Source organism: Miniopterus schreibersii (assembly GCF_964146895.1).
Source record: "Miniopterus schreibersii genome assembly, chromosome: 3".
Lineage (NCBI taxonomy): Eukaryota > Metazoa > Chordata > Mammalia > Chiroptera > Miniopteridae > Miniopterus > Miniopterus schreibersii.
Window position 1 is genome coordinate 69,821,225 of NC_138103.1, and position 27,947 is coordinate 69,849,171.

Sequence of the window (27,947 nt, forward strand, 5' to 3'; positions counted from 1 at the left end):
GGAGAAGATGGAAAATAGCAACAGAGATCCAATTGTTGTGGGCATGATACTTACTCTTTAAGACTCTTTAATGAAGTGAGTGTCTTGGTTAGTGAGCCGCTACAAATTATCAGAGACTGGGTGGCCTACAAACAACAGAAATTCATTTCTCACAGTTCTGCAGGCTGGAACTCCAAGATCAGGGTGCCAGCCCTCTTCCAGTTTACAGACTGCCAACTTCCAGCTACTTGGCAGAAGAGGCGAGAGAGCTCTCTGGGGTCTCTGATAGGGTTGCTAATCCCATTCATGGGGGCTCTGCCCTCAGGAGCTAATCACCTCCCAAAGCCCCACCTCCTAACACCATCACCTTAAGATTAGAGTTTCAACATATGAATTTTAAGGGGATACATTCAGTCCATTGCAGCACAAAAGAAATTAGAATACTAGAGCTACAGAAAGCAAAGAAATTTCTAACAACAAAAATCACTAGCTGAAATATCTGTATGAGAAGCTAAAAATCACTAAGCCCCCTTAGCTTTGGTGGATCCTGTTTCTCAGAACAGAGTTACTGCCTCTAGAAAAGATAAGCCCCCAAACAGCTTGCAGTGTCCTCTTCCGGCTGCAGAGGGCAGTAGAGGCCTGGTCTCTGGGCGCCTGCTGCAGGAGCCGAGAACAGGGCCCCTGGACCTCACCGCCGGTTCAAAGCCACTGCCAAAGTGACAACTCTTTCTCCCACAGCAGCTTAAAGACACCTGTGGCCTCAGAGACTGGGCTGCTTCCCTCTTCTCCCTGTATGAGTCAGTCTTTAAAGAGTGAGAACGGGAGAAATAAAGGTAATCAAGCCCCACCGAGCTCTGAAATTCCAGAGTGGTGGCCCTGAAGGCTCTGGGGGTGGGGGTTGTACCCATAAATCTGAGAGGAAGTTTTCCTGCTTTCTGTCTGTGGCACAACCTTCTTCGTGGGCGAGTGGTACCTTTTTTCCTTTCTACACACGTGAGATTTTAACCATAGCCTCTTTCCCTGGAATATCTCTGCAGGGGTTCAGAGCATGCCGTCCCAAATGCGCCACTCTGGTGTAAGGATTATTTTTGAGCTGAAGGCAATCGAGAAGAAGCAGGCATAAGAAAAATGTGCCGCCCTCCCTCTCTCTACCAGGAAGGGCAGAACTAAATCACCAGAGCCAGCTCTAGGCTCATCAACCCAGAGCCGGGCCAGAGAAATTTACACAACAAACCTCACTAAACACCCCGAATCTTCCATTACGTTCCCCTCTATATTTACCTTCCCACAATTTGCCTCCCACAGAAGCTCAAAACCCCTTTCCTCTGTCTCCTCAATCCTCTACAAATTTAAGACACTGTAACAGCCTAAGTTCCAACCACCCCTTTGGGTTACTCTGCAGAGCTCTCCCCCATGTATGCTCACATGTGAGTATTAACAAACTTCAGATTGTCTTTCTTATGTTGATCTGCCTTTTGTCAGTCTCCCTTACAGAGCCCCAGCCAACGAACCTAAGACGGACAGGGGGAAAAATGTTTCTTTCCTGCACCCCCCTCCCATCCTTTCTGCCCTTCATGCTGAATAGAGTTTATCATTATTGTTGTCTCTCTAACAACTTCCCAGCCAAGAGCTAGCAGCCCTGCCTCCTGGGCAGGTGCATGGCTCCTGAACAGCCCTGGATGCTATGAGTGTGGAGGGTGCTGGGGGGGCCTGAGGGGTCTACACTGTGCTGTCTGCTCATGTGGAGTCCAGAGTGGAGTCCACAGAACTTCTGATTTCTCAACGTTGGATTTTATTAATCCATCTCTTCCATTTTATTTATTTTCCTTTTACAAACTGTTATTCACTTTTAGTTACACAAGTGAGTACAAATACATTCTCACAGTAAATATGTTCAATGTTACATATAGTTAACTCTTTCCCAGAACCCCAACCCCATCCCTTGCCAGAAGGAACCACCATTGCAGTTTGCCTGGAATCCTCCCAGCCAAGCTGCTGTGCATGGAGAGCCATATAGTTAGATTTACCAAAATCCATAGTTCATTTCATGGTTGTTGTTAACAATTACTTTACAGAAATGACATCAAACGACGCCTACTGATCTGTGACTTCCCTTTTGTCTGCTCAAAAGAGGTCTTCAGATACTGCTCATGCAACTTTACAGACCTAAAGATCTACTTCATACTCTGCACCTGCTGTGTAACATTCTCTCTCTGTCGCATTGTTGGTGGATATTTAGATAGCTTTGAATTTTTTATTGTTATAAATAATGAAGAAGACTGGGCTGAGGATGTCTCCCAGTCTCCAGCATGATGGGCAGAATATACAAAAGTCTCTTGACTGCTCCACACCTACGTGACATACCATCATTACTGTTTTTGAATTACTGCAAGTGAGGTCAGAAAGAATTCCAGCTGCACAGATTGACCAAATAAAAACCCACAAGCTTAAATCTAGTCCGATGAAGATCTTCCAGTTTAACTGCACCATCTGAAAGATTGCTCAAAGTCCAGAAACAGTTCTGAAGAAGATTTTGGTTGGATTCCTCAGATAAAACCCTAACGCTTGCATTCCGCCACTTTTCATAATAGCTTCTTATCAAAGAAGTGAGATGGCATCTTTAGTACCCTGGTTGTGGTCTGCAGAGTTTCTCTAAATGCAGGTCCTCAGTGTATTTATCAGACCCTGGGGCCCACCACCAGCCAGAATCATCAGCTTTCTTTCTTGGTTCCCATTTAAAAAATCCTAGAGGAAGCCTTTTGTAACAAACAAAAATGAAACATTTATTTGGTTGTGCAAGGCAACCTCTCTGAACTTGTTCAGGACAAGGAAGATGCCCAGGTTACTGAAATCAAGGGAGCTATAACTCTTTTAACAGAATTCCTTCAAACTAAAAATAAGGATATGGGAGCATGAAGTACACCTTCCTCCAATGGAAAGCCGCCTTTCCATTGAATTGAGCAGCCCTTTGTCTCTCTTCAAAACTGAGCCGGTGGCTTAGGATGAGACCATTTGTCTTAGATTTAATTGAATATTTTCAGGGTGATCCTGGCTGTGGATAGAGCCAAAATGCCCTGGGTATGGACCCATGTTGGAACCTGAGACTGTGACCATTGTTCTGATGACAAGCCAGCTGCTCAGCTGCCAGATCTGGGACGTGCATAGGACCTTATGGATGGGCTGCCCCCGGTGACACCATCGGCTGTACCAGTTTGATGCTGACTTATAATTATCCACAAGCGGGATAATACAAATGGATTTGGAGACTAACTCCAAAAAAGAATGTACAAGAAGGGATCAAGGAGGCACGAGATGGCATTTTTCACACCCTGGACTTTGTTTAACAAAATAATCAATTTAAAATAATTGTAGAGAGAGGAAACAAGATGGTGGCATAGGTAACAGCTGCCCCCGCCCCTCCCGCAACCACATCAGAATCACAACTAAAACACAGAACCACCAGCACTCAGAGCCTCCTAAAATCTAGCTGAAGCCCTACAACCAGGGAGCTGGAGAAGCACCAAGACCGGTAGGAGGGGTGGAGACTCGAGCAGATCGGGGCAAATCTCAGAGACTCGGCCGCGGGCCCACAACCAGTGCCGAGGGTTAAACCTGGGAGGACATCTCGGAGGCAGAGGTTTCCCGGAGGAGGGAGGGGTCCCAGCCCCACAGCAGGCCCCCAGCCCAGGGCTCCAGGCCGGGAAGAGACGCCCCCACAACTCCAGGCTGTGAAACCAGCGGGGACTGTCCCTGAGGGTCGCGGAGGCTGCGGGAGCCCCAGCAGCTCCTCCAAAGGGCCCGGCACGGACTCACTCGGACGCTCCCTCTGAGCCCAGCGCCGGGCGGCAGCCTGAAAGGACCCGGGACACTCGGGGAGGAACTAACCTGCCTGAGATCCGGGCGAGAGGCGGAGGGCGGCTTCCTCCCGGGCAGAAGGGCTGGCGGAGGCCACGGCTCCTGTGGCGAGTCCTCCCCGCACAGCCGGCAGGCAGGCGCCATGTTTGAATCGCCAGCACCTGACTCCCACCTTTGGCCCCGCCCCGTGATTCCCGGAGACCCCGCCCCTCCCCACCTGCAGGCTCATCCAGGCCATTTCCAGGGGCTTTTCTGTGCAAGTGGCCCCTCGAGCCTCATGCTTAGGACTTTCCTAAAATCTCTCAAACAGGCAGCAGCAGGCCCCATAGGGCTTGATAAGTGGCCCCAGGCCTGGCACTAGCGGCAGCTGCATTGGCTCATAGCTTGGCCTCTCCTGACACCTCCAAGCCCAGCACAAGTAGCAGCCAACTACGGTTTGCTGTGTAGCTCATGCTGGGTGGCCCTGGGCAAGGCACTGGCACAGGCTGATTTTGCACCTCCCGGGAGGCCCCAGAGACAGTGCACCTGGTGGTCAGACTCAACTACCCTGGATTACAACCCTACCACATCCACGAGTGACACTCAAGGGGTGCACTTGGTGAACACCAAAGCCCCACTGAAGTAAATCCTGCTCCATGGGGGTGTCTCCAGCACAGCAGCTCTTTGGCTGTAGTTGCAGCTGGTCCTCACAGCCAATTGGCCTGGGGGTCAGTTCCTCCCAGTGACACCAACAGCAACCAAGGCTCAACTACAACAGGACAGTGCACACAACCCACACAGGGGAGCACCTAGAAGGCCCAGCTCAGGGGACTGGGGAGGCTGAGCCACTGGACCCTACAGGACACCTACTACACAAAGTCACTCTACAAATTCCAGGAGACATAGCAGCTCTACCTAATACATAGAAACAAACACCTGGAAGCAGCCGAAATGTGGAGTCAAAGAAACATGTCACAAAGGAAAGAACAGAAGAAATCTCTAGAAGAGGAACTAAATGAAATAGATCCAAGCAAGCTAACAGATACAGAGTTCAGAATTTTGTTTATAAGGATGCTCAACCATATTAGTAAGAGTATTACAAAAATAACTGAGAAAATCAATGACATAATAAAGTATCAATTTGAAATGAAGACTACACGAACTGAAATGAAGAATAATTTACATGGAATCAACAGTAGAGTAGAGGACGCTGAGAATCAAATCAGCAATTTGGAACATGAGGGGAAAAAAAACACCTAATCAGAAGAGCAAAAGGAAAAAAGAATCCAGAAATATGAAGATAGTATAAGGAGCCTCTGGGACAACTTCAAGAGGCCCAACATTTGTATTATTGGGGTGCCAGAAGGAGGGAAAAAAGACCAAGAAATTGAAAACCTATTTGAAAAAATAATTACAGGAAACTTCCCCTGCCTGGGGAAAGAAATCGACTTACAAGTCCAGGAAGCACAGAGGGCCCCAAACAAGAGGAACCCAAAGAGGCCCACAACAAGACACATCATCATTAAAATGCCAAAGGTTAAAGACAAAGAGAGAATCTTAAAAGCAGCAAGAGAAAAGCAGTCAGTTACCTACAAGGGAGCCCCCATATGACTGTCAGCTGATTTCTCAACAGAAACCTTGCAGGCCAGAAGGGAGTGGCAAGAAATATTCAAAGTGATGAAAAACATGGAACTATAACCAAGATGACTCTACCCAGCAAAGCCATCATTTAGAATTGAAGGTCAGATAAAGAGCTTCTCAGACAAGGCAAAGCTAAAGGAGTTCATCACCACCAGACCAGCACTACAGGAAAAGTTGAAGGGTCCTCTTTAAGAAGAAGCTAATGAACAAAATAATCTGATGAACTAAATAGATCCAGAGACACTGATGCATGCAACAGACAATCATATTTCAGAGGAAAGAGGGAAGAGGGGTGGGAGTGGGAAGAGATTAACCAAAGAAGTTATATGCATTTATGCATAACCCATGGGCACAGTCAGTATGGAAGTGAAGGTGTGAGGAGGGGGTGGGAGGCGAGGTGGAGGGGGTCAATTTGGGGCGTGGAAATGGGACACCAGTAATACTTTCAACAATAAAGATAAATTTAAAAAATAAATAATTTAATTAGTTTAATTAAATTAAATAATTGTAATGGAATTGACTTTGCTTGCTGAGAAGTGGCTGTTTTGGGGTTTTTTGGGGGGGGTATTGAATATGGTTAGTTTTTTAAGTTATAGTGAATAGTGCCAACAACAATTTCTAATTTTTAAGAAACAAGCAATAATGTAGAACAGAGGTTGGCAAACTGAGGTCTGCAGGCCAAATCCACCCCACTGCCCGTTTCTGTGTCCCCTGAGCAAAGAAGGGTTTTTACATTTGTTAATGCTTGGGGCAGGAGGGGGTATCACAGGAAGAATGATATATCATCATGACATAGGCAAATTATATGAAATTCAATTTTTAGTGTCCATAAATAAGGTTTTACTAGAATACCAGTTCACTCATCTACTTTTTCTTTCATAGATACATGTTATCTTGTTAGAACTGCAGAGTGGTGGTGACAGAAACTCTGTGGCCCAACACCTTTGCTGATCCCTAGTGTAGAACACTGACTAGTTCACAATTATTCTAATTTTATTTTTAACAGTCTAACATTGTGTGGGCTCTTTATATAAAATAGACAAACCAAAATGTTCCAATTAGTTTCCTTTTTAATATGCTTCAAATAAGCAAGTGGAGCTTTGTCGTGGTTTTGGTCAGACAGTGTCTGAAATGTGTCCAGGTAAGGGTTAGCAAGAGATGTTGTTTAGAATCTTGGATTGGACAACTTACCAGTTGCCACTGCTCCCAAAGTTGTCCTAACCTGCTCTGATGTGATGCATCAGGAGAAGATGAAGCTACAAAAATAGTTCCGAATCAAAATAAATGTTTCAATTGATAAAAATAGTAACGTATACTGACAAAACTTTTAATATAAATTGATAAACTTCCCTCCAGATACAGTACAATTTACAGTTCCACCTGTAGTATATAATATATCCTTGTATATATCCATTCCCCCCCAACTATGCCAATATTAACTTTACCAATTCGATTGCTGAGAAATAATGTCTTTAAATTTGTAGTTTTCTGTTTACTAGTGACAAGGAGCCTCCCTTCATGTTTATTGGTCAGTTTACATTTTTTATTCTGTTAACTCTCTATTAACATCTTTGGCTTGTTGAAAAACACACCTTTCTATCTTTTAATTTGTATTTCCCTGATTACTAGAGAGGTTAAGCATTCTTTAATGTTTATTGGTTATTTTTTATTTCCTATTCAGTGAATTCCTGTTTATATCCTTACCAATTTTTCTGCTGTGCTGCTTGTCTTGTTCTTATTAATATTGAATCCTTAAGATGTTCTATTGTTTAAAGGTCTCAAAGTGCAGTCAGTTTCCAGAAAGCAAACATAGTTTGATACAACAATCTAAATTAAACTCTTGTCCAAGCCAGCCTGGGGTTAGCATATTGCCCCTTGTCTGTGTCGTACACCTACAATAAAGCACAGAAAACTGCCACATGATAAATTAGTTATCTTCTCCAGCAAATGCCACATGCCTCTTCTTTCCTCCTCTAAATAAGTCATTCAAAGGAGGAGGAAATTGATCATTAAAAATAGCTGCTGGCTTTATCAACAGCAATCAATAATAGTCAAAATCAGCTTGGGGCTCCAACAATCACAGCATATATTGAACATCCCCTGGGTGAGCAGTCATGCCGGTGCTTCCTTAAGAAGATTGCAAAGCATAGTCTAGACCCTTCTGGTGATGGGAGGGTTGGGTAACAGTAGTGCTAAGCAAGACCAGACCAGCCTGCCAGGGGAAAAGATCCTAGAAGAGATCCAAGCTGAAGCCCTTAGAGACTGCCATGGTCAATCCAGGAAACAAAGATCTGTTGAAAAGCCCACAGGGCAGGAACAGGGCCAAAGGGAGGAGACGAGCTAAAATTTAGGGCATGGATGGACCTGGAAAGGAAGCTGAGGAGGGCATGAAGCAAGGCAAGCCCTGGAAGCATGCTGTCCCGGAAAGGAAGGTCCCCACCCTGCTGTGACAGCCACAAGACACCTTACATGAGTCCTCAGAAGGAGTGGCTTAGAGCAGGTTCTTCACTCTTATTTTGCAACCCATGGAGGCCTGGACTCTCCCAAGAGGTAGATTCATTGGCCTGGGGTGGAGTCCAAGCATTAGCATTTTTTAAAACCTCTCAGGTTAACCTGAAGCTGGAGTTGAGAACTACAGGCTTAAAGTTAGTCAGCTGGAGTAGAAGAGAAAGATTTGGTCACAGTCTTGTACATGCCACCAACTTCTGTGCTCTGAAGTCCAGCCTCTGATGGAGAACTGCTCAGGCCCAAGGCGGAAATCACACCCAAATGCACAGGGAGGTCTTATGCCTGGAAGAACTTTAGTGCCATTAATTCATCTAGGAAACATGGTAGAAGAGGCTGGTTTGAGCAGACATGTTCTGTGTGAGACCCCATGACTGTGAGGGTCAACTACTTGTCAGTTTGTTTCTGTTAAAAACATTGATGAATTGCTTAGGTGAGAACCCTGGGCTAAAGGTGTGCCTTAGGAGATCACCAGGAGCTGCTATGGACTGCTTTGTGTTCCCGCCCCCAAATTCACATGCTGAAGCTCTAACCTGCAATGTGATGGTATTTGGAGATGGGGCCTTTGGGAGATAATTAGATTTAGGTGCATTAGTGCCCTTATAAGAAGAGGCACCAGTGAGCTTGCTGTGTCTCTTTCTCTATCCACTCCATGTGAGGACACAGCAGGAAGGTGGCTGTCTACAAGCCAGGAGGAGAATCCTCACTAGAAACTGACCATGATGGTACCTTAATCTTGGACGTCTAGCCTCCAGAACAGTGAGACCATAAATCGCTATTGTTTAAACCAATATTTTGTTATGGTATTTTGTTATGGCAGCCAGAGCTGACTAACACAAGAGCCGTGGGAATGGGCCAGATTACACAAAGGAACATGGAGAGTGAGATGAGAAATCTAGACCAGAACCCTGGAGAGCCCTACATTGATGGCAGGGCAGAGTAAAGAGATCCAGAGAAGGTGCAAACAAGCCACTAGAGAGGCAGAAAGAAAATTAGGAATGTGCCAAGAGAGAAGCAACTTGAAGAAGGCAGGGGTGCTGTGCAGAATCACTGGAGAGAAGGGCCCAGTGTGGGGAAGAGAGAGAAGCCCTTCAAATCTGCAATGACGTCATTGGTCACATCAGAGAGACAGTTTTAGGCAAAGGAAAAAGGCAGACAGCAGACTGCAGGAGAGGCTTTCTTTTTTTTCCTCCCCTAGTGGGGTTCGCTGCCAGGCCCCAATTAGCCCAGCCATGGGCCCCGAGCCTGTGGACTGGAAAGTACATTAGCAGCTCCTTTTCCACCAGCTGGTGCATCAGGAATGGTCTCCTGCAGCGTCTGGAGTCCACAGAAGAAGCCAACAGTGCTTACCTCCTCCCCCAAATGTGTGGTCAGACTCCTTGGTAGGCCTTTTCCTCATGCTCCAAGTTATTAGATGTAACCCCAGGGGGGCTGGAGCCCAGCCCCTTACCCCATCCAAAGGAAATGGGGGCTGAACTCCCTTCCCTCCCTGTCTCCTTCCAGCTCCATTCCTTGGGACTGGTTCTTGCTTCCCTATGTTAGCTTAGGTAGACCTCTGATTTATACCTTGGTCACTTAGTTGCAACCAAGAGCCACCGCCACCTTCTGGAAGCCTTGATTTCAAGCTACCCCAGGCATGGCAAGGTCAGACATGTCAATATGCCCCCTTGTGACGGGGCTTTGGTGCTGCCATTCCATTGGTCCTTGATGGTCCCCTTTCGAAGCCCACCACTGCCCCATGCCAGGTTAGTCTTTCCCCTGCCCCATTTGCCTCTGCCATGATCCCAGGGGGCTGGGGCCACAGCAGTGATACACATGCATTCACACTTTGCCCCAGGGTGCTGTCTTAACTGGCCTTTCTGCGGGCCTTGAGGTCTCTGCCAATATAAGAGTCCTTTCATCACTTTTTTTAATAACGTGAACAGATATATCAACACATTTGTCTCAATCACAAGTCAACACAGAAAATGCAAACACTTAACAGAGTAAATATGAGAACTGTCTCCAGGCTGCAATAATCTTCTTGCTGGAACTCAGACATAACAAAACTCCTCTTATCTCCCTCCCGCCATATCCTCCCCACTGAGGCTTGTCGCTCCTGGACCCTGATGATCCCACCAGTGAATTAACAATGAGGCTTAAAGCAACTTTCTGGGTGAAGCTGAGCCTACTGCCTATGGCTGATCTGTTATGAATGAGCAGGGATCTTGGACAACACCGTGCATCATATATCATCCAGGTGATATCCAGTTTCTTGGTGTCAACTTTTTAAAAAGTGATTTCCAGGAAGGCTTAAAAAAAAAACCCATAAGACATCACCACACTGCTTCAGTTTTATAGAATCCTTTAATATGCTCAGATGAAAGAAACAGTCCTGTGTAATTAATCTAAGCCTGTGGACAGTCCCCTAAGGCCTGATGGGCATTGGACCAAGCCTGGTGGATGTATGAGAGGCAGCACAGGGTACCCCAGCCCTGTTTGCAGCAAGCCCCAAGGATGTTTAGATGAACCGTGTGTCTCTTGTCAGCTCTCTGCACAAACAGGGCAGAAATAAAATCCAAACCAGGGGCTCTGCTGATAACCTGAATACACAGAAAGGTTGTGATCGTCTCTGGACTGGCAAAGCTACTAATCTGTCTCAGTTTCTCCACTGGGATTGAAGATGGATGCAGCTTGGAGCAGATGCAGTGTGTGCACCTATACTGATGTTGTTCTGTGCAGATGTGCACCTTTGCTTCCAGCCCAGCCCCCCCCCCCCCTTAGCCACTTGCTTCCAGGAGAATAGTCGGGAATGGTCAGCCCACCAATCCAAATACAGTATCTCCAAGAAATGACGTTGGGCATTTTCCCTCAAAGCCTGGATGTTGCTAAGTACCTCCAGTGGTGAAATTCTACTTTTTTCTTTAGGTCCTGAGTATAGATGGTTTCATTTTCCTGTCCCATAATCCTCAGTGGGTAAAAGATAGCATATTATACAGAAATATAGATAACATGGCCCAGGTCGTCTGTCTTACTGAGCCATACTAAACTGTACATCAACATCTGTCCTCACCAACTCAATGAGGACAGCATCAGGGTCAGAGACAAACCAATTACTTTCTGAGTTGCCTGGGCCAGAGGCTCATTAGCAGGGAAGATCGTTCTAGGGATGGCAGACAACAGGCCACCCACTCCCACAGGTAACAGCTGCCAAGCGTCAGAACGGGCCAGCAGGAGGCAGAGGGAACATCGAGTCTCAGGCCTGATTGTGTCGCAGGGTCACTCTGGGCCTTTGTTCTCTGTCTGCCTCACCTTCCTCCTCTGTGGAACAAGCACACTGCGCCTCCCACAGGGGCCGGCCTGAGGAGTCCCTAATGAGGGACTTGGCAGCAGTTGATTGCTGTCCTGTGTGGAACGGCACGTCCTTGTCAGCCCGCATCCTCCGCCTCGCCTCAGGGACATCAGCTGCAAACACCCACAGACACCCGCTGTCAGCTGCGTGAGGCCCCCGTGTGGTCTGGGGGCCACTCACTGTATTCTCGCTGCTCACAGCAACGTAATTCCTGTGCTTCTACTTATTCCAGTGATACCTAATTTACTTAGGATACTTAATAAAAGCCAGACGTTGTCCCTCATTGCCGGCTCACCAAACACAACTATTAATATTGCTGAGATTTTTGTGCAGAGTTTGTTTTTGATTCAGGGGGAGAGAGAGAGGTTCATGGCCAATGGGAAGTGGGTGAAATGAGGGGTCTGTGAAGACTTTTGCTTGCCCAAGAGGTGGGAAAAGTTCAGCTGTATGCCAGCCTTAAATTTTTACAATTTAAGTATAGTTGATATACAATTTATATTGGTTATATTAGTTTTGGGTGCACAATATAGTGATTTGACATTTTTATATCTTTTAATGTGATCACTCCACTACCTCTAGTAATCACCTATCACGGAGTAAACTTATCACAGCATTATTAACTATATTCTCCTTACCCCTTTCACCCATCCCCACCCCCACCCGTCCTTTTGGGGTCTTTGTCACCATGAGTCCATTTTTGTCTTGTCTGTTTTTTTGGTTCTTCTAGATTCCACATATAAGTGAAACCATATGGTATATGTCTTTCTCTGTCTTACTTATTTCATTTAGCATAATACCCTCTAGATCCACCCATGTTGTCACAAACGGCAAGATTTCATTCTTTTTCATTGCTGCATAATATTTCATTGCATATGCACTACATCTTTTTATCCAGTCATCTATTGATGGACACATAGGCTGCTTCCGTATCTTGGCTGTTGTAAACACTGCTGCAATGAGCATAGGGGGTGCACATGACTTTTGAAATTCATGTTTTCATTTTCTTTGGGTAAATACCCAGAAGTGAAATTGCTGGGTTGTATGGTAGTTCTATTTTTAGTTTTTTGAGGAGTCTCCATACTGCTTTCCATAGGGGCTGCACCAGTCTGTAGTCCCACCAACAGTGCAGCAGGGTTCCCTTTTCTCCGCGTCTTTCCAACACATTATTTCTTGGCATTTTTAGTAGCCACTCTGACAAGTGTGAGGTGGTGTCTCATTGTGGTTTTGATTCTCATTTCTCTGATGATTCATGATGCCGAGCACCTTTTCATATGTCTGCTGGTCATCCATGTCTCCCTTGGAGAAGTGTCTTTCCATATCCTCTCTCCATTTCCCCACGAAAACAATATGGTACCAGCACAGAAACAGACACATAGATCGATGGAATAGAGAGCCTAGAAATTAACCCTCGCTTATAGGGTCAACAAATCTGTGATGAGGGAGGTGAGAATATACACTGGAGTAATGACAGTCTCTTCAACAAGTGGTGCTGGGAAAAGTGGACAGACACATGCACAATAGTGAAACTGGACCATTCTCTTACACCACATTCAAAAATAAACTCAAAATGGGTTAGAGGCGTAAATGTAAGGCCTGAAACCACAAAACTCCCAGAAGAAAACATAGGAAGCAAACTCTTTGATATCAGTCTGAGAAACATCTTTTTGGATACTCTTAGGTAAAACTGGACCTGCCTTTGGTCACAAAGAAATATTCTTTGAAGTAATCTATGGAACCTGCCTCAAGCATTTAGTAATGAACTGCATTCTGATACAAGAGCCTCGCTTCGGGCAGCTCACTCCTCTTTCCTCCTTCCCTTCCCTGTTCCTTCTCCTTCAGAAGCAGCAGGGGCAGCCACTCAGTGCTGGAAACCATACATATATGATGGGCTCTTACTCCATCATGATTATTAGAAGGAAGGGTGAGGTTATTTCACTCTATTCATGGTCATATGGTCGGAGATCCAGGAATGACAAGTGCTGCCCTGCGATCACATCTACTTCCTACAGCAAGGCTCTAGGAAGGTACATGCAAGGTGCAATAGCAGCGTGAGAATTAACAACTCATTAATAGCTTTCCAATGCCTAGCATTCTGAGAAGAGCCCTGTTAAAAAAATGTTGAGTTAGAACAGGCAGATTCTACCTGAGAACTGAACAGGACTTGTTACTTCTCCCTACACTTGAATCTAGGGACTAACAAGCACAGATGTGCTAATGGAGAGGGGTAAAGAGATGAATGGCCCTCAGGGCCTCTCCGGGTCTAACGGTCTAACTCCTTAGACTCAACATGAAAGAGAAAGAAGTGACAATTACCATTCTACACAATAAGGTGAATGAGAAAGAATGTGAGAGACGTGGGGGCCCAAAGATGGCACCTTTCCAGGCACATTGCCCTCACCCCCCCAGGAATTATCTGGGACTCTATTCCATCATCAGATTAGCAAGTCTTCAGCCCTTAAGAGGTGGACAGAGGTCAGCACTCTGGGGGGTTGTGAGGAGAGGCCAGTGTTCCTTCCCTTACAATTGACATCATCATTGTTGTTATCATCAAGCCTAGACAAACTCCCATATCTAGGCAGCCATTCTAGGGAACCACTGCTTATTTACTGTGCTCCAAGATGTCAAAGCATTAGGAAGTACAAAAAATAAAAAGCATGATTAATACATTAATATATGTCTAATATGAGTCTGAAGAAGAAGAGAACAGAGAAGATGGAAAAGTGAGAGTATTTGAAGAGATAACAACTGGAAAAATTCCCAAACTGGTGACAGTTATAAATCCACAGATCCAGAAAACACAACATATCCCCAAATACAAAGAAGTTCACACCTAGATACACTGTGGTGAAACAGAACCAGAAGGACAAGAGAAGATATTAAAAAGTAGCCAGAGAGAGCAGACAGATAACTTTCCAAGTAATGACAGTTTGGCTGAGAGCAAATTTCTTAACAGCAACAATGAGTAGACAGAAGAGAGAGAGAAGTAACTATCCACTTAGAGCTGTACTGGCAACAAAATTATCATTCAGAAATGAGAATGGGGTCCTGGCTCCAGACAAGATGGAGCGAACACACTTGCCCGTCGCTGTTACTGAATGAAGCTATAAACCACGGACACAACACAAGGAGCAGCTAGCTGAGGAATCCGAAATGTGAATGACAGATAGCAAGAAAACTGCAGAAGGAGTCCGAGATTTTAAAACCTGAACTGGCAGTGAGCTTCCCTTTTTTTCCCCTTTCCAGTATCACCAGGCCTGGAATCAAAAGCAGCCCAAAGCTGGGTGAGGAATAGAAGAGCTCCAAGAGAAGCCCTCTCCTTCTGGTCTGAGGAGTGGGAAGTGGAATTATAAAGGTCTGAGAGAATAGGAGGAAAGCCATCTCTTTTCATCATTGTTAAAGTTCTTTAAATTAAATGTATTGGAATCACATTGATTAATAACATTATATAAGTTTCAGGTGTACAATTTTTTAATACACCATCTGTATATTGCATTGTGTGCTCACCACCCAAAGCCAGGTCTCCTTCTGTCACCATATATTTGATTCCCTTTACTCTCTTCAAGTTCTTTTTGCTCTTTTCCATTCTCTCTCACCCCAACCTTCACGAGCGGCACAGCAGCAGCTACGTGATGGTAGCAGTGGCCAGACAGGCACTTACAATCCCCATGGAGAGGAATCTTGCTCTCAGACCTGGAGAAGAAGAATCCCCCCCATTGCTTGGCCTTTTGGCCTTGGATGGAGATACAACAGTCAAGGGAAGTACACAGCAGTAGGGGGAAAATAAGACCCCGGATTTCCAGCTAGAAGACTAGGAATGGGGACCCCCATCAGCTGGAAAGTGTCAGAGAGCTCATGGAGAAGAGAGATCCCCTACAGCTGTAATCCACATAGACTAAGGACTCAAATCTGACAGGCCAAACTTCAAAACTATTAGAAGAAAACAAACAATATACTCTTCGAACAAAATTAATAGAACCATTTTTATTTTAAAAGCAAGGGAATGAAAAAACACAACATTTGGCACAGTGTTTACCTCAGGAGGTGTAAAGGTTAGAGTCATTTCACAAGTGTTTGTAATATTACTTATGCTTTATAGATTACACACAAGTCATATTCTATTATTTAGATGTATTACATATATAAAGTGCAATACAGGCAATGAAATATAAAAATTAAAATAATACTATGTAGGCACAAAATCTCAGATATGTTAAAAATACATGTATTTATAGATGTAAAGAAAAAAATTATCAGAATGTTAGCAGTGGTTATTTCTGAGCTGTGGAGTTTGGATATGTTTTTTCTCTTTGTATAATTGTATGTTTTCTGTAATAAATATGCAACACTTTATAATTAGACAGATTTGCTTCTTTTTATCCTCAACACATATGGGATTCAACTTGCTGTACTCAGGTGCTCCCTAAATCCTGTTTATCTCTGCAGTGCCTCAGTATAAACCTAAAAAGGACCCACCTCTATCCTCGGCAATAGATGTCTCAGATGCCTTTTCACACTTTTATAAATAATAATAGTAACATTGATAGCTGACACTTATTAAGCACCTACTATCTGTTCTTCTGTTCTAAGTAGTTGGTGAATAAATTCAGTCAATCCTAACAAAAACCCAAGAGTTGGATACAATTATTTTCTCCTTTTACAAATGCAGGAAAGTAGGTCCAGCACTCACTTAAGTAGTTTGGTTCAATTGCTTGCCCCAAACCACACAACCAAGAAGGGGGTTTCCCATCACCATCAGCGAAGAGGAAAGCAACAGTTCGAATCTCATACCTAAGTCCTGTTTTAGGGCAGACATTCTCAGAAATAACTTGACGAGATTATCTACATACCAACAAAAAGTGGGGAGAGGACTCATGGAAAATTTATTAGATTTCCTGATCTAATAAATTAAAACAAGCAATTGTAATTACTACCGATGACAGAACTTCCTGGCCAAAATCAATATCTGTCGCAAGGAGCGGCGTTTGGCTATTTTCAGTCTAATCAAGACAAGCAGAAACCTGGATGACATCAGCAATGGTCAGAGTCAAAAGAGGCCTCCGCTTCCTCGGGCCCTGGGGACTCCTGCAATTTGGTTCGCCTTCAAAGAAAAAGACCTAAAACTCATCAACTGTGCTGCTGGCTGCTAGAGAAAGTCCCCGTGACTATTCCCCTCCCTCTCCATGTGCGTATATATTTTACCTTTGGTGCTGATATAATCAGTCATCTTACTTGCCAAATACAATGGAAAATAGATGCTACTGATTTCTCTTGGCAACATCATGCCGGGATACTGTGGCCGTATCAGCCCACAGATGTTGTTTTTCAAACCAAAAGTGGCCCTGAGTCATCACCAAGCAGCTTATTTAATTTTATTCTAATAAAATCCCCAAACTCCCTTCCTTTAAAAAAAAAAAAGTTCCCCAATAAATTCAATAAAAAATTTTAAAAGCTTATTTAGTTTTATTTTGAGGAAGTACGTACCTTATTGGTAAACCCACGACCTCAAATCCATGATGGCAGCAAAATGGCTGAGAAGTCACAGTGTGGGCGTGACAGGCCCAGAGTGACCATGGAGGCTGATGGCTTGGGTCACCTGCCAAGATGGACAGAGCCACACCCCAGTCCAGCAGCTGAGGAGAGAGGATAGTCTAGGCACAGAAAACAACTAGGTTGTTATTATTTATGTCCCTACTTTACAGTTCAGAAAAATGAAGTTCAGAGGGTTAGGTAACTTGGCCAAGTTTATCTACCTAAGTAGCAATGGAGTTAAGATTCAAACCAGGGTCCAGATTTTGTGTTCTCAGTCTTTTTAATGTATTATCTTTTTGTGACACTGCAAGTACATATAATACCTTACTTGCCATTTTTCTTCTGCTGCAAGATCTGTTTTATCTAGAGTGACAGATCAGAGGTAACATTGCTGAAAAGAAGAACAAAGAAAAAAAATAATCAGGGTCGAAAGCTGACACCAAGCCTAGAAGCCCCAGCCTAGTTTGAGGCAGACCTTTTGTGGTCCTAGAAATGAGCACCAGTGTTGGATCTGACTAACTAGACATCAAAACTCTCTGCTGTGTGCAATGGCCTTGCCCCAGAGAACTGTGATGGCTCTGCAGGCTGCTGTTCTGGGTAAGCTTACTCTGTCCCCAAAATGGACCCCTGCCCTCATCGAAACCAGACTCCACCTATCACATTCTCTCCTAGGGCAAGAACTGGGGTCTCTGCCTGAGACCTCACCTGCAAGGAAAGGCGACTGCATTCACAATATGAGATCACAAAGACACGTGCCCTGAGCCAAAAGACACTTCCTCTCCTCTCCAAACTCAGATTTGACCAGCTCCATGGTGGGCATTGCTGAAAAGCATCAGCTATAGGTGAGGTTTGAACTGTCACTGGGAGAGCCCCGCTCTCTGTATAGGACTTTTCCCCTGAGGACATGCCCAGCTCGGTCTGCAGAACACACCAGTGTGTCTAAGAAGGAAAGTAATGGGAAAAAAGTGAGTGAGACCCCTAACCTCTCCAGCACCTACCTGGCCTATGGGAACCCAACTTGGTCCCTATAAGAGAAATGAACATAGAAGATAAAGTCAAAGCAGTATTATCAGATAGAGCTTTGCCCCCAACCTCCTCTGGACCCTTCCTTTGCCCCCAACCCTAGACTGGACCCCATTTCAGAGGGTCTTACTTTGACTGATCTTGATTAGCCTAAACAGCCTGAGTCAAAACCATCTGAGTCGCCTACTTGTTCCACTGTCTCTAGGCCCATACCTTCTCTTATCCCTGCAGATCTCACCGGTGGCAAGAAGGGACAAAGAAAGATAACCCTGTGGAAAAACACACCCCAAAAGGGGGGAGTCTTTCTTTCCCCTGTGGTTCCCAGTATTGGCCTAAAGCTACCTACCTAAAGCTACCTCTTCCTGAGGCAGCCTCCCAAGGAACAGAAGGCTCCAGCCTAACTCGCTGTTTAGAGGGGGTGGGGGTGGTTCCAAAAGAGAGAGCTCAGCTAGGACATTCGCAGGTTACACCAACCAGCAGTCAGCCTCGTGGGGAACATTCAGGAAGGAAAAGCCACTGCCCCAAAGTCTTGAACAATAAGCAGTAGTGTTAACTCTTTTTGTTTTCTATTTTACTCATCATGATTTATGAAAAATAATAAACTTAGAAATTCAAAGCTAAAATTTTTTAAGTACCTAGGACACTGCTTATTATTCAAATATTTGTCAGATGAATGTATAGTCCCTTCTCCTCACCCAAGAAAAATTGCTAATCTTCCAGGACAGGCCCAGGATCCTGTAAGTACACACTGGATCCGAAAGCCTAGTAAAACTTTGGCCATTTAGCCCCTAGCTGCCCTGCGCTGACACGGGACACCCCATTTGAGAGGCTCCTTCCAGGTGCCCATCTGCTTCTTGCTAAGAGGGCAGGAGTGACCTGCCAGTCGCTCAGACACAGCAGTGAAACCCTGCTGTTTATGTCCCACAGTGTCTGAAACAAACCCAGAGCCTAGAAAATGCTGCAGGCTTTCCTTCCCTGAGTACTCACTGTGTGCAGATATTGTTCACACATATTAACTCAGTCCCCCTGGGGTCAAGGTCAGTCAAACGGGGGGCTTCTGAGACAGCAAGAGTCACGACCTGAACAGGGCATCGGCTGCTCCACGAGAGGGCCTTGTTGTAGAGGCCGGTGTCAGCTTCTCGGTGCCGCACGTTAAGGGGGACCCCACCTGCACTGAGGAGACATCACATGCAAGGTGAGCTCCTCTCCAGGTGAGGGAGAGGACAGGCCGGACGACAGCCACCACAGCATGCCGCCCACACGGACACCCAAAGGGCACCTTCCCCTGCCTCGTCCCCTCCCGTTACACGACTTCCACCTTCTCTGTCCCTGCGGAGGGAGGGCTCGAGGGTTTCAAGGCGAACCGCCCAGCCCCGGCTTGTTTATGAAATATGGTGTCTCCACTGCATGGAGGGAATTATTCTTCTCTTTTCCCGAGGGATGGGATTAACATAGTGATAATTAATGAAAGGCGGCAGCCAGCGTTCGGTAAATTATTAATGGTCTCAATCATCTGGAGAGCAGACAGCCCCTGTGGGCAGTTGTCCTAAGTGACAGGAATGGTGGACGCAGAGCCAGGGCCGTGTGTGTGTGTGTGTGTGTGTGTGTGTGTGTGTGTGTGTGTGTGTGTGTAGCTCAGCCTTGCAGAATCTGCAGGCACAGCTTCAGCCTTTCTCATCTGAAAAGACTGGGTTTTCATGCAGACGTGTTCGTGGATTGAAACTGGGAGCAGATCCCTGTGGCAGATGATGGATACTCTCAGGCTGTCCCTACAATGGCCAAGGGAGAATTAAGCCTGGCCCCAGGGACCTGTTGGAAAGTTTTGGGGAGAGATGGCAGGTCTCTTACAGTCACCACAGAGATTGGGGGCCACAGGGTAAAACTGAGAGCTGCGGCTGAAGGGTGGCTGGAGAGTGCATCCGAACTGGGTTATCAGAGCCAAAGGATTGGAAACACTGTCAGGAGTGAGATACACAAACGGGGGGATCACCGGGATCCTGGGGAAATGAAGAAGTGAAAGAAGAGATGCTCTGGACAGATACCCAGGGGAGGGGGACCCGACGCCACAGTAGGAACCATTCCCCCTCCTGAGGTCTTCCTGTACAGGTCCCATTTGAACAGTACCTTTAGGGCTTCTGTTTCCTCATTTATAAAATGAGGTTTAACTAAGTGATCCGAAAGTTTCCTTTCAATTCTGAAATTCTGTGATCAATCCCAAAATTAAGACAATTTATAAACTAGGTTTAGGAAGCTATACAGTGAGAATCACAGCAAACTCCTAACAAAACCCACACGCCCTCTGCTTCAGAATCTTAATGCGGACACTGCACGTCAAGGACGACAGGAAGTAACAAGTAGGGCTTGTGAACCCTCCAGACCTCCGTCCAGACTTAAGTCGAGACATAGACATCTGAGTGTGGGGTCAACTTCCGAGCCTTAGAAAGCATTTCCTATAGGATTTTCCAAGTTAGGAGCACTCCCCAGTTATGTCTTTACAGAGGTTTTCGGTCTTTACAAAGGTGGTGTGAGTGTGCCTCCTCAGAACGCCCCAGGGGTGTCCATCCACCAGTACAAACTGGGAAATGAGAAGACCAAAGGAAACAAATTATACTGTGTGTGGAAGCAACTAATGCATGGAATTTATATACATATATGATGTACAAATCATATATGCTTAAAATATATGTAAAATATATTATACATACACAATTTTAAAATTATGTGATATAGATGATATATATTATACACATACTTCATATACATTTATAACTTAACCTAAAATTATAACATTATATATCATTTTCAAGCAATTCTCTTTAAATTCCAAGTGCTTAGTGCTATTCACCAGATTCTTGAACATCTTAAAAATCCAAACTTATGAAGCTGAGCTGATTCCAGGTTTATTCTTTCATGTTAAAGCCTGCAGTTCAAGCAAAGCCAATATCATTTTGGGCTGGAACATACTTGCTTTACTTCCCAATTGCTCAAACATAGAATATTCGACCAAACTGTGTTGAATGCAGTCTCGAAACAGCATAATTGGAAAGGGGATCTTAGCTGCCTGCCTGCCTGCGGCCCTGCGAGACTATGGGACCTGCTTTAGGCGACACAGCGAATCAGTGGCAGAGCCATGGGTGGGCATCAGGCTTCCTGCTTTTACTGCAGCGCTGTCCTGCGCCTGCCTCCCTCCTGGTGAAGCCACTTTGGGGCTGGAATGTAGAGGAAGCCTAGATTATAGAGAAGCCCCGGGTCCCCTGCATATTCAAAACTTCAGCTGTCTCGCCACTGAACTCACCTGCTCCTCTATTTCCTTTCTCTGGCATATACCATCCTCCCAGCTTTGCAAATTGCTCATTTTATAAGTCTCCACACACTCAATAGTTTCCAGATTTTTAGATTTTCTAGACCAAATTTCCCCTATAACCGTGGCAACCCAAAAGAGAGATGCTAAATTTTGTTTGTCTTTGGCATGGCTGGCACCTTAGCCTTTAACTCTCAGCTCAAATATCACCTTTCCTGACCACTCATTTGTTATCACCATGTCTTTCATAGAATTTCTCACGACTTATAATTTTTATGTTTGTTTCTTATTAATTGTTCTCACCACTAGATTATAAACTCCATGAGTATAGGGATTACATCTACTTTGTTTACCATTATGTTCTCAGAAGCTAACACACAGAAGGCACTCAAAAAAAGTGCGAGATTAATGGACTGTATGAGAAACTAGCTCAGCATTGCAGTGGTTCTAGGGTAGAAAGCTTAGCAGAACCACCTGAGGATCTTATTTAAACTCTACAGTCCTCTCCCCCTTCCATAACTATACTCCCCAATTATCAAAGAACAACCAGAGCTGGACAATAGTTAAAGCTATTAGAACAGATTTTATGCAGGACTATTGCGTTAGGGGGAAAGAGACATCAGTACAGAGCAGTACTCAATTCCAAATACAGCCTAAGCAAGTGGAAATTTATAGCCAAGAAGTAAGGTGGAGGTCAATGGATAAAAATAAAAATGACTAAGAGGAAACATCAGGGGAAAGGGAAGATTCTGGCTAAACTGACCTAACAGGATCTGTGCTGAAGACAGGACAGGGAGATCAGACGTCACCTGGGGTGGGGTGGAGTGAGGAACCTGCTCAGACATTGAGGGTGGGAGGTTCTTGCTAAAACTGAATTTTACAAGGAAGTGCACAGATGGGCCTTTAAAAGCCTCAAGAGACTGACTAAAGTTTGGTCAAACAAAAAGTCTTTGTCAATACCCAGATTCAGGTGTACCATTATCAGGAGTGGAAGTGGGCATGGGTACACAGGTATAGCATGTGTCCCTTACAACCCTTCAGGTTCTGGCACAGGGTGAGGGATATACTATCAGTAATTACTGTGGGATGGGAAGTGTTTAAATGCAGAGTCCTCTGGTAACTGTCAGACAGCATCTCCAGGCTCCTGTGATGTACCTATGTCTTATAATATCCTCCAGATCTTTAGATGTAGCTGCTTGTCACTTCTCAGACCCCTGATCTTTCAGCCAGTCTCAGAAGGTCTGTGGGGCTCACATATGGACAACTACTTTTATCATTAACATTTTCTTAATCCCTAACAATCTTGTCTTCTACCACAGAGACCTTCAATTAAACATACTAAGGCATTCTATTTGAAGAAAAACTCTAATATTGATAAAATGAGAAGGCAAAGTTACTTCTAACAAGCCACTTAAGATTAAAAGCTGTCATCATTAGTACAGAATGTCATTAGCACCATAAACTTAAAATCGGGGTCCCTAGACAAAACTTTTGGAAAAAGGCTTTTCATACCCTGGCCACAGATTCTCCATCACCAATCCCCCTAAGTCCATACCCTTTCGTTGTACTAAACAAGAAAGAGCAGCTGTACAGTAGGAGCAGGAGTAGGGGAATAAGGGAAAGGGTTTTAGGGCAGAGTTCTTGCTCCTTTTTAGGACTACAAATTCCTCCAGCATCTCTGCTTTCGGAGAAACATCCAGGCTGAAACAGGAAGCGGTTCTAAGCAGCATCCTTGAGGGCCTTCCCAGTGCACTGACATGAATGGGAACATGAAGAGAGTTAAGCAAAGGTTAGGAGTTTAACTGAAATATTTTCTGGGGAAGAAGCAGACTATAGAACTGTTAAATTCTTTGCAGTTTTTAAAGATTAACACATCTTAATCACAACTAAGCCTGTCATTGAGGAATTCAAATGGAAATGTGACCCCGAAAATACATTGGTATCCACAGTGAACTAATTTCTATTAAAGAAAGAAGTGTTTTCTGGGGAATGTGGGAGTCCAAACAGCCTGTACAAATGCCTGGAGAGACATGGAGGGAAAGACAAATCTTTGGAGTCCGAGGGGTTAGAGCTGAAACCATAATTTAGAATTGTATGACTTGAGAAGATCCGTTATCTCTCTCGGCCTCTGTTTCCTCCTCTGAAAAATGGTAATAATATCTATCTTTGGGGTAAATGAGGGAATTAGTCATGCCATTAGTAACAACAAGAACATACAATAGCAGTTGTATATGAGAATATTTTCTTTCAGCACACTCTATCTCCCCAGGAGCCAGTGGGAGGACTTCTTTTTAAACTCCACTATTATCAGGTGCCTCTTGAGTTTGCATCAGGAAGCTGTGAGCATCTGCTCCTCTCATGACGCTGCTTCTAAAATGTTACTTAGTCTAATTTAAACCATCAAAAATGTGACTCAGGGAAGCACTCAGAAATATTTAAAGGTTACTTTACATTTAAAATATTTCTTTCTTGAGTTGAATCTGCCCCCATCAATTTTCATTTGTTCCCCTAAAAAACTATTTACTAAAATGACTGTTTTTCCTTTGAACAGAGAATATTTCCAAGGTTGTGTATTTACTAGTGGGAATGACTGTATCTCACATCTTTAGAGCACCTGATACAGCTATTGCCTTTCCTTTCGACAAACAACACCCCCTCCTCAGAGTCCATCTATCAATGTACATTTTGTAGTAACAGAGTTGCCAAAACAAAAATCCTACTTTTTCAAATTCCTTTTAATGTGGCTAAAGCACAAGACAATTTATCTTTTATTGGTCTCACTGTTCAAGTTAAGGGATCTAACTAAAGATTTTAATAAACAAAATCATATCAGCTCAACTCCAACCATCTCCATCTTCTCTCTCTCTCTCTCTCACACACACACACACACACCACCACCACCACCACCACCGCAATCAAAATAAAATAAACTGTACAAAAGCTTGTGTGACAAACTCCTAATTAAATGACCAAACTCCTTGGAGCCAAGGTGCTGTTCTCCCAATAGATTGCTACTTTTAAATATTTCTCTTTGAAAACAACTGCATGATTAATCCCACCATTCCTATTTAAATTACATAGAAACAACAATGCACTGTAAGAAGTTATTTTTATTTGTGTTTTTATTGATCTTAGAGAGAGAGAGGAAGGGAGAGGGAGAGAGAGAAACATCGATGAGAGAGAAACATCCATTGGCTGCCTCTTGCATGCCCCCTACTGGGGGTTGAGCCTGCAACCCTGGCATGTGCCCTGACCAAAGAATTGAACCAGCAACCTCTGGGTGCATGGGACAACCCTCAACCACTGAGCCACATTGGCCAGGGCAGTATGAGCCATTATTTAAAACACTTTATTATGTATAATTTGTACATGCTTCAATTTGTGATGCTTGGGGTAATTTATTTTCCAGGTTGTGATGTCATCTACCAAGACTAACTAGATCTAATTTTCATCCTGCCATGCCACATAGGAAAATACAATTTTCAAAGCAAAGTTCCCTGACTTTACACAAAGATACACAAGAGTTTGTCAGACAAATAAAATAAGAAAAGAATACTTTTGCACACACATCAACACCATACAAGCATACAAGACATTATCCTTCACAAAGTAACATCTAATGTGTGTTTTTTTATTTGAAAACAGCAGGAAAAGAGCCCCTTGGCCATCAGAGGGAAATGCAAACTTTGTTTCTAAAAGCCCCACTCCACAGATAAAGGCGTAGTCCTCTCGGGGAAGTAGGGGAAGTGGGGACTGATGGAGGGGGGTGGACGCCTCATAAGCACTTCAGGAGAAAAGAATTGCAGGAGGTTCCTCGGGGACAGTCGCACAGCTTCCCGATCCTCGCCCCTTTTCGCACTGCGCACTGCTCACCAGCATCACACTGCAAGCAACACAATGTGTGGTCATCCGGCATGTGCAAGCCCAGGCACCCAAAGGGCACATCTCCCCATCAACACAATCTCTGCCTCATGGGAGAGGCAGATGGACCCTATCACCATCAGCATAGTCGGGCCCAAAATGGAAGAGAGCTTCGTGCTTATCATTTCAGTGAGAGAACATAAAACAAAATTTAAATTATTGAGCCCCTCTTACATTCTTCCAGCTTGGGGGGTGGATTACATTTCCTGGGTCCTTTAACTGCTCATTCAAATGAAAAAAATAATCAACCAGACCTTTTTTCTAAGAAATAAACAGTAGACGTGTATTTTCTCACAACACCTGCTCCCTGCTTTCTGCCCCCTCAACCCAAGAAGGGAGATTTAAGTATGTGTGTGTTTGTTCTCCATGGAAGGTGACAAGCCCTGGTTAAGAATTTTGACCCTAGAACTTAGAGCAAAAACTGACAGTGATTCAGGAGGCAGGAGGAAAATTGAAGGAACAGCATGAATTCTTTGTGAGGTGAAGTAAGCTCGTCTTTAGGAAATGCTCCTTTCCACACAGACACAGAGCCAGCTCCTGGCACACGCTGTTCGTGCTTCTGAAAAGGCTGGTCTACCCTTTGCCCTTAGAGGCCACGGGCAAGGGCTGGCAGTGGAAACAAAAGGGGGCCCCACAGAATTCTGCAAACCCCTTTCCTGAGTTATTTAGCCCCATCCTAGAGAGAAGGCGTGTATAAGACTCAAGGTGGTGTATTTCCTCTTGGAAACACACGGGAAAGGGGTGACCCCAAAGCCTTACCATGGGGACTTGCCCGTACTTCTTCTCATAGGTGGGGATCCGTTTACTCTTGAGCTTCTTCAGGACCTCCTGCAGCGCCTCGATCTGCAGCATACCCCCCGGAGCCCCAAGTTGCCGCCTTGGCTGAGCCCAGCCCAGGCGCTCACTTGCAGCCCTAGTTATAAGGAGCCCCAGAACCACGCGCGCTCCGCCCTGGGACTCCTCCGACAGAGGGGGTGCTGGAGGGACGGAAACTTAGCGGGCACTGTCCCAGGTACTGACAGCCGGTCCCGGGCCGCGGAGGCTCGTGTCGCTCCGAGGAGCGGGGACAAGCGAGTCGCTCTACAGACTGCTGGGAGCCCGTGGGCTCGAGACAGTCTTTGGATGACAGCGGAAGCCCGGACTTTTCGCTCATCTCCCCGCGCCCGGACCCTGGAAATGGGGGTGGGGAGGGGGGAGAGAGGAGGTACAGAGGAGGGGACCGCGCGGCCGCCCAGGGGCCTGGGGCGGGGATACCGACCAGCTCCTTCTCGTGGGACGCATCCTCCACGGCGGAGTAGATGTCCAGGGCTCGGGGCTGGGGCGCAGCGTCCTCCTGGGCGCGGGCGCCCAGCAGAGGGAGCAGCAGCAGCAGGGCGGCCCCCAGGAGCGGCAGCAGCCGGGCGCGGGCGCTCTCCATGGTGCTGAAGCCGGCGCTGCGAGGCGCCCGCGCTCCCGCCTTTTATACCGAGCCGGAGTCCGGGTGCGGGGAACAGGGAGGGGGCGAGGGAGGAAGGGGGTGTGGAGGAGGGTCCAGGTCAACCGTCTGTAGGCAGCGAGCCGCCACCGCTTGACGTCAATGCCCGCCGGGCTCCAGGCGCCCGGGAACGAGGCTCTGAGCACAGATGGGCAAGAGCGCGGGCACCAGGGACCCGGCGCCCCCAAATGCTGTTAGTCCCGCTTTAAAGGACACTCCCCGAGGGGACTGAGCTGAAGTCGAGGGGCGAGAGGGGAGGGAAGGGGAGTCGGAGGGGGCTAGGAAATGGAAAAGGCCTTTGAGGCAAGGCACAGGCCGAAGAGGCCCTCCCCACCCCCCAGCGGGCTGGCAGCAACCCAGCCGGCTTCACCCGCCTGCCTTGACTCTCACCCCAGAGCCGTATGTGGCAGCAGGAAGGGGGTGTCGCCTCTACGCTGGCATGGGCACTGAGCACCTTACTAGGCACTCTGTGGGACAGGAGAGGCAAACATAGTACGTAAAAGAAAGAAATAAATTGTAGCCTCCCCAGGATGGGTTCCAGGACGGAATCTGTGTGGTAATCATGAGAAAAGGGGGAACAGACTAACTGACTCAGGGGTGGGGTGGAGAGTACAGCGAGCCAGACTCTGGTTCCAGTCCTGGCTCCATCACTTACTAGCTGTGTGGCTTTGGGCAAAACAAAGAACGTCTCTTAGCCTCACTTTTTTCTTTTGTAAAACTGGAATTAAAAAGATGTTCTTCACAAAGTTACCTGGAGGGTGGATGAAAGATAAGGCATGTAAAACCCCTGGCCCGCAGCACTAAGGCTCCCTACCTTTCCCTTGAACTTTGAGCCTGCCCAGGTAAGTGGTTGTGTGCAGCATCTCAGCTCTTCCTTAGGGCAAGCACAGCCTCAGAAGCCTCCCACCCACTGCCCAGTTCTGATGTCCAAGGAAGATGAAGGAAAGGGGTGAAAAATGCAACTTCCTGATCATGGAAATATCTCCGGCAATCAGAAGTCAGTGCTAAGCCGGGTCCTCCATGACTTGTGAAAACACTATATTTTTAAAGGTTGGGGTCCTTACAGCCTGAATACAAATGAAAGCTCCTGAAGGAAACGTGATGTTTCCCACTTAGACCTAGAGGTTTATCCCACCTGCCTGCCCACCTGGCTTCTTTCACCACACCCTCTTTCTCTCAAACTGATCCTGAGTTCACCCACTCTTCTCCATCCCCGTTACTACCACCCCAATCCTGGAAAGCTGCTCCAGCCTACTTCTTGCCTTCCTCCAGCCCGTCCCTGTATCCCCTTGCCTTCCATTATTCCATAATTCACCACCAGCCAGGGGTAAAACATGCCAAAGATGGGTGAAATTGTTTCACAGGTAGTCGGTTTCAGAAATAGGGTTTCTGAGGTATAGACTATGGCC

At 45.7% G+C, this 27,947-nt stretch overlaps 1 protein-coding gene across 1 annotated transcript; it reads right to left on the reverse strand.

The window, feature by feature from the left end:
* Window positions 1-23,868: 23,868 nt before the first annotated feature.
* Window positions 23,869-26,924, reverse strand: CARTPT (CART prepropeptide). Its single transcript, XM_081133804.1, has 3 exons — window positions 26,323-26,924; window positions 25,824-25,907; window positions 23,869-25,026 (listed from the first exon to the last, which is right to left on the reverse strand). Exons 1-3 carry the CDS (start codon window positions 26,479-26,481, stop codon window positions 24,919-24,921), a joined length of 351 nt encoding a protein of 116 aa, XP_080989930.1. The 5' UTR covers window positions 26,482-26,924; the 3' UTR covers window positions 23,869-24,918.
* Window positions 26,925-27,947: the final 1,023 nt, after the last annotated feature.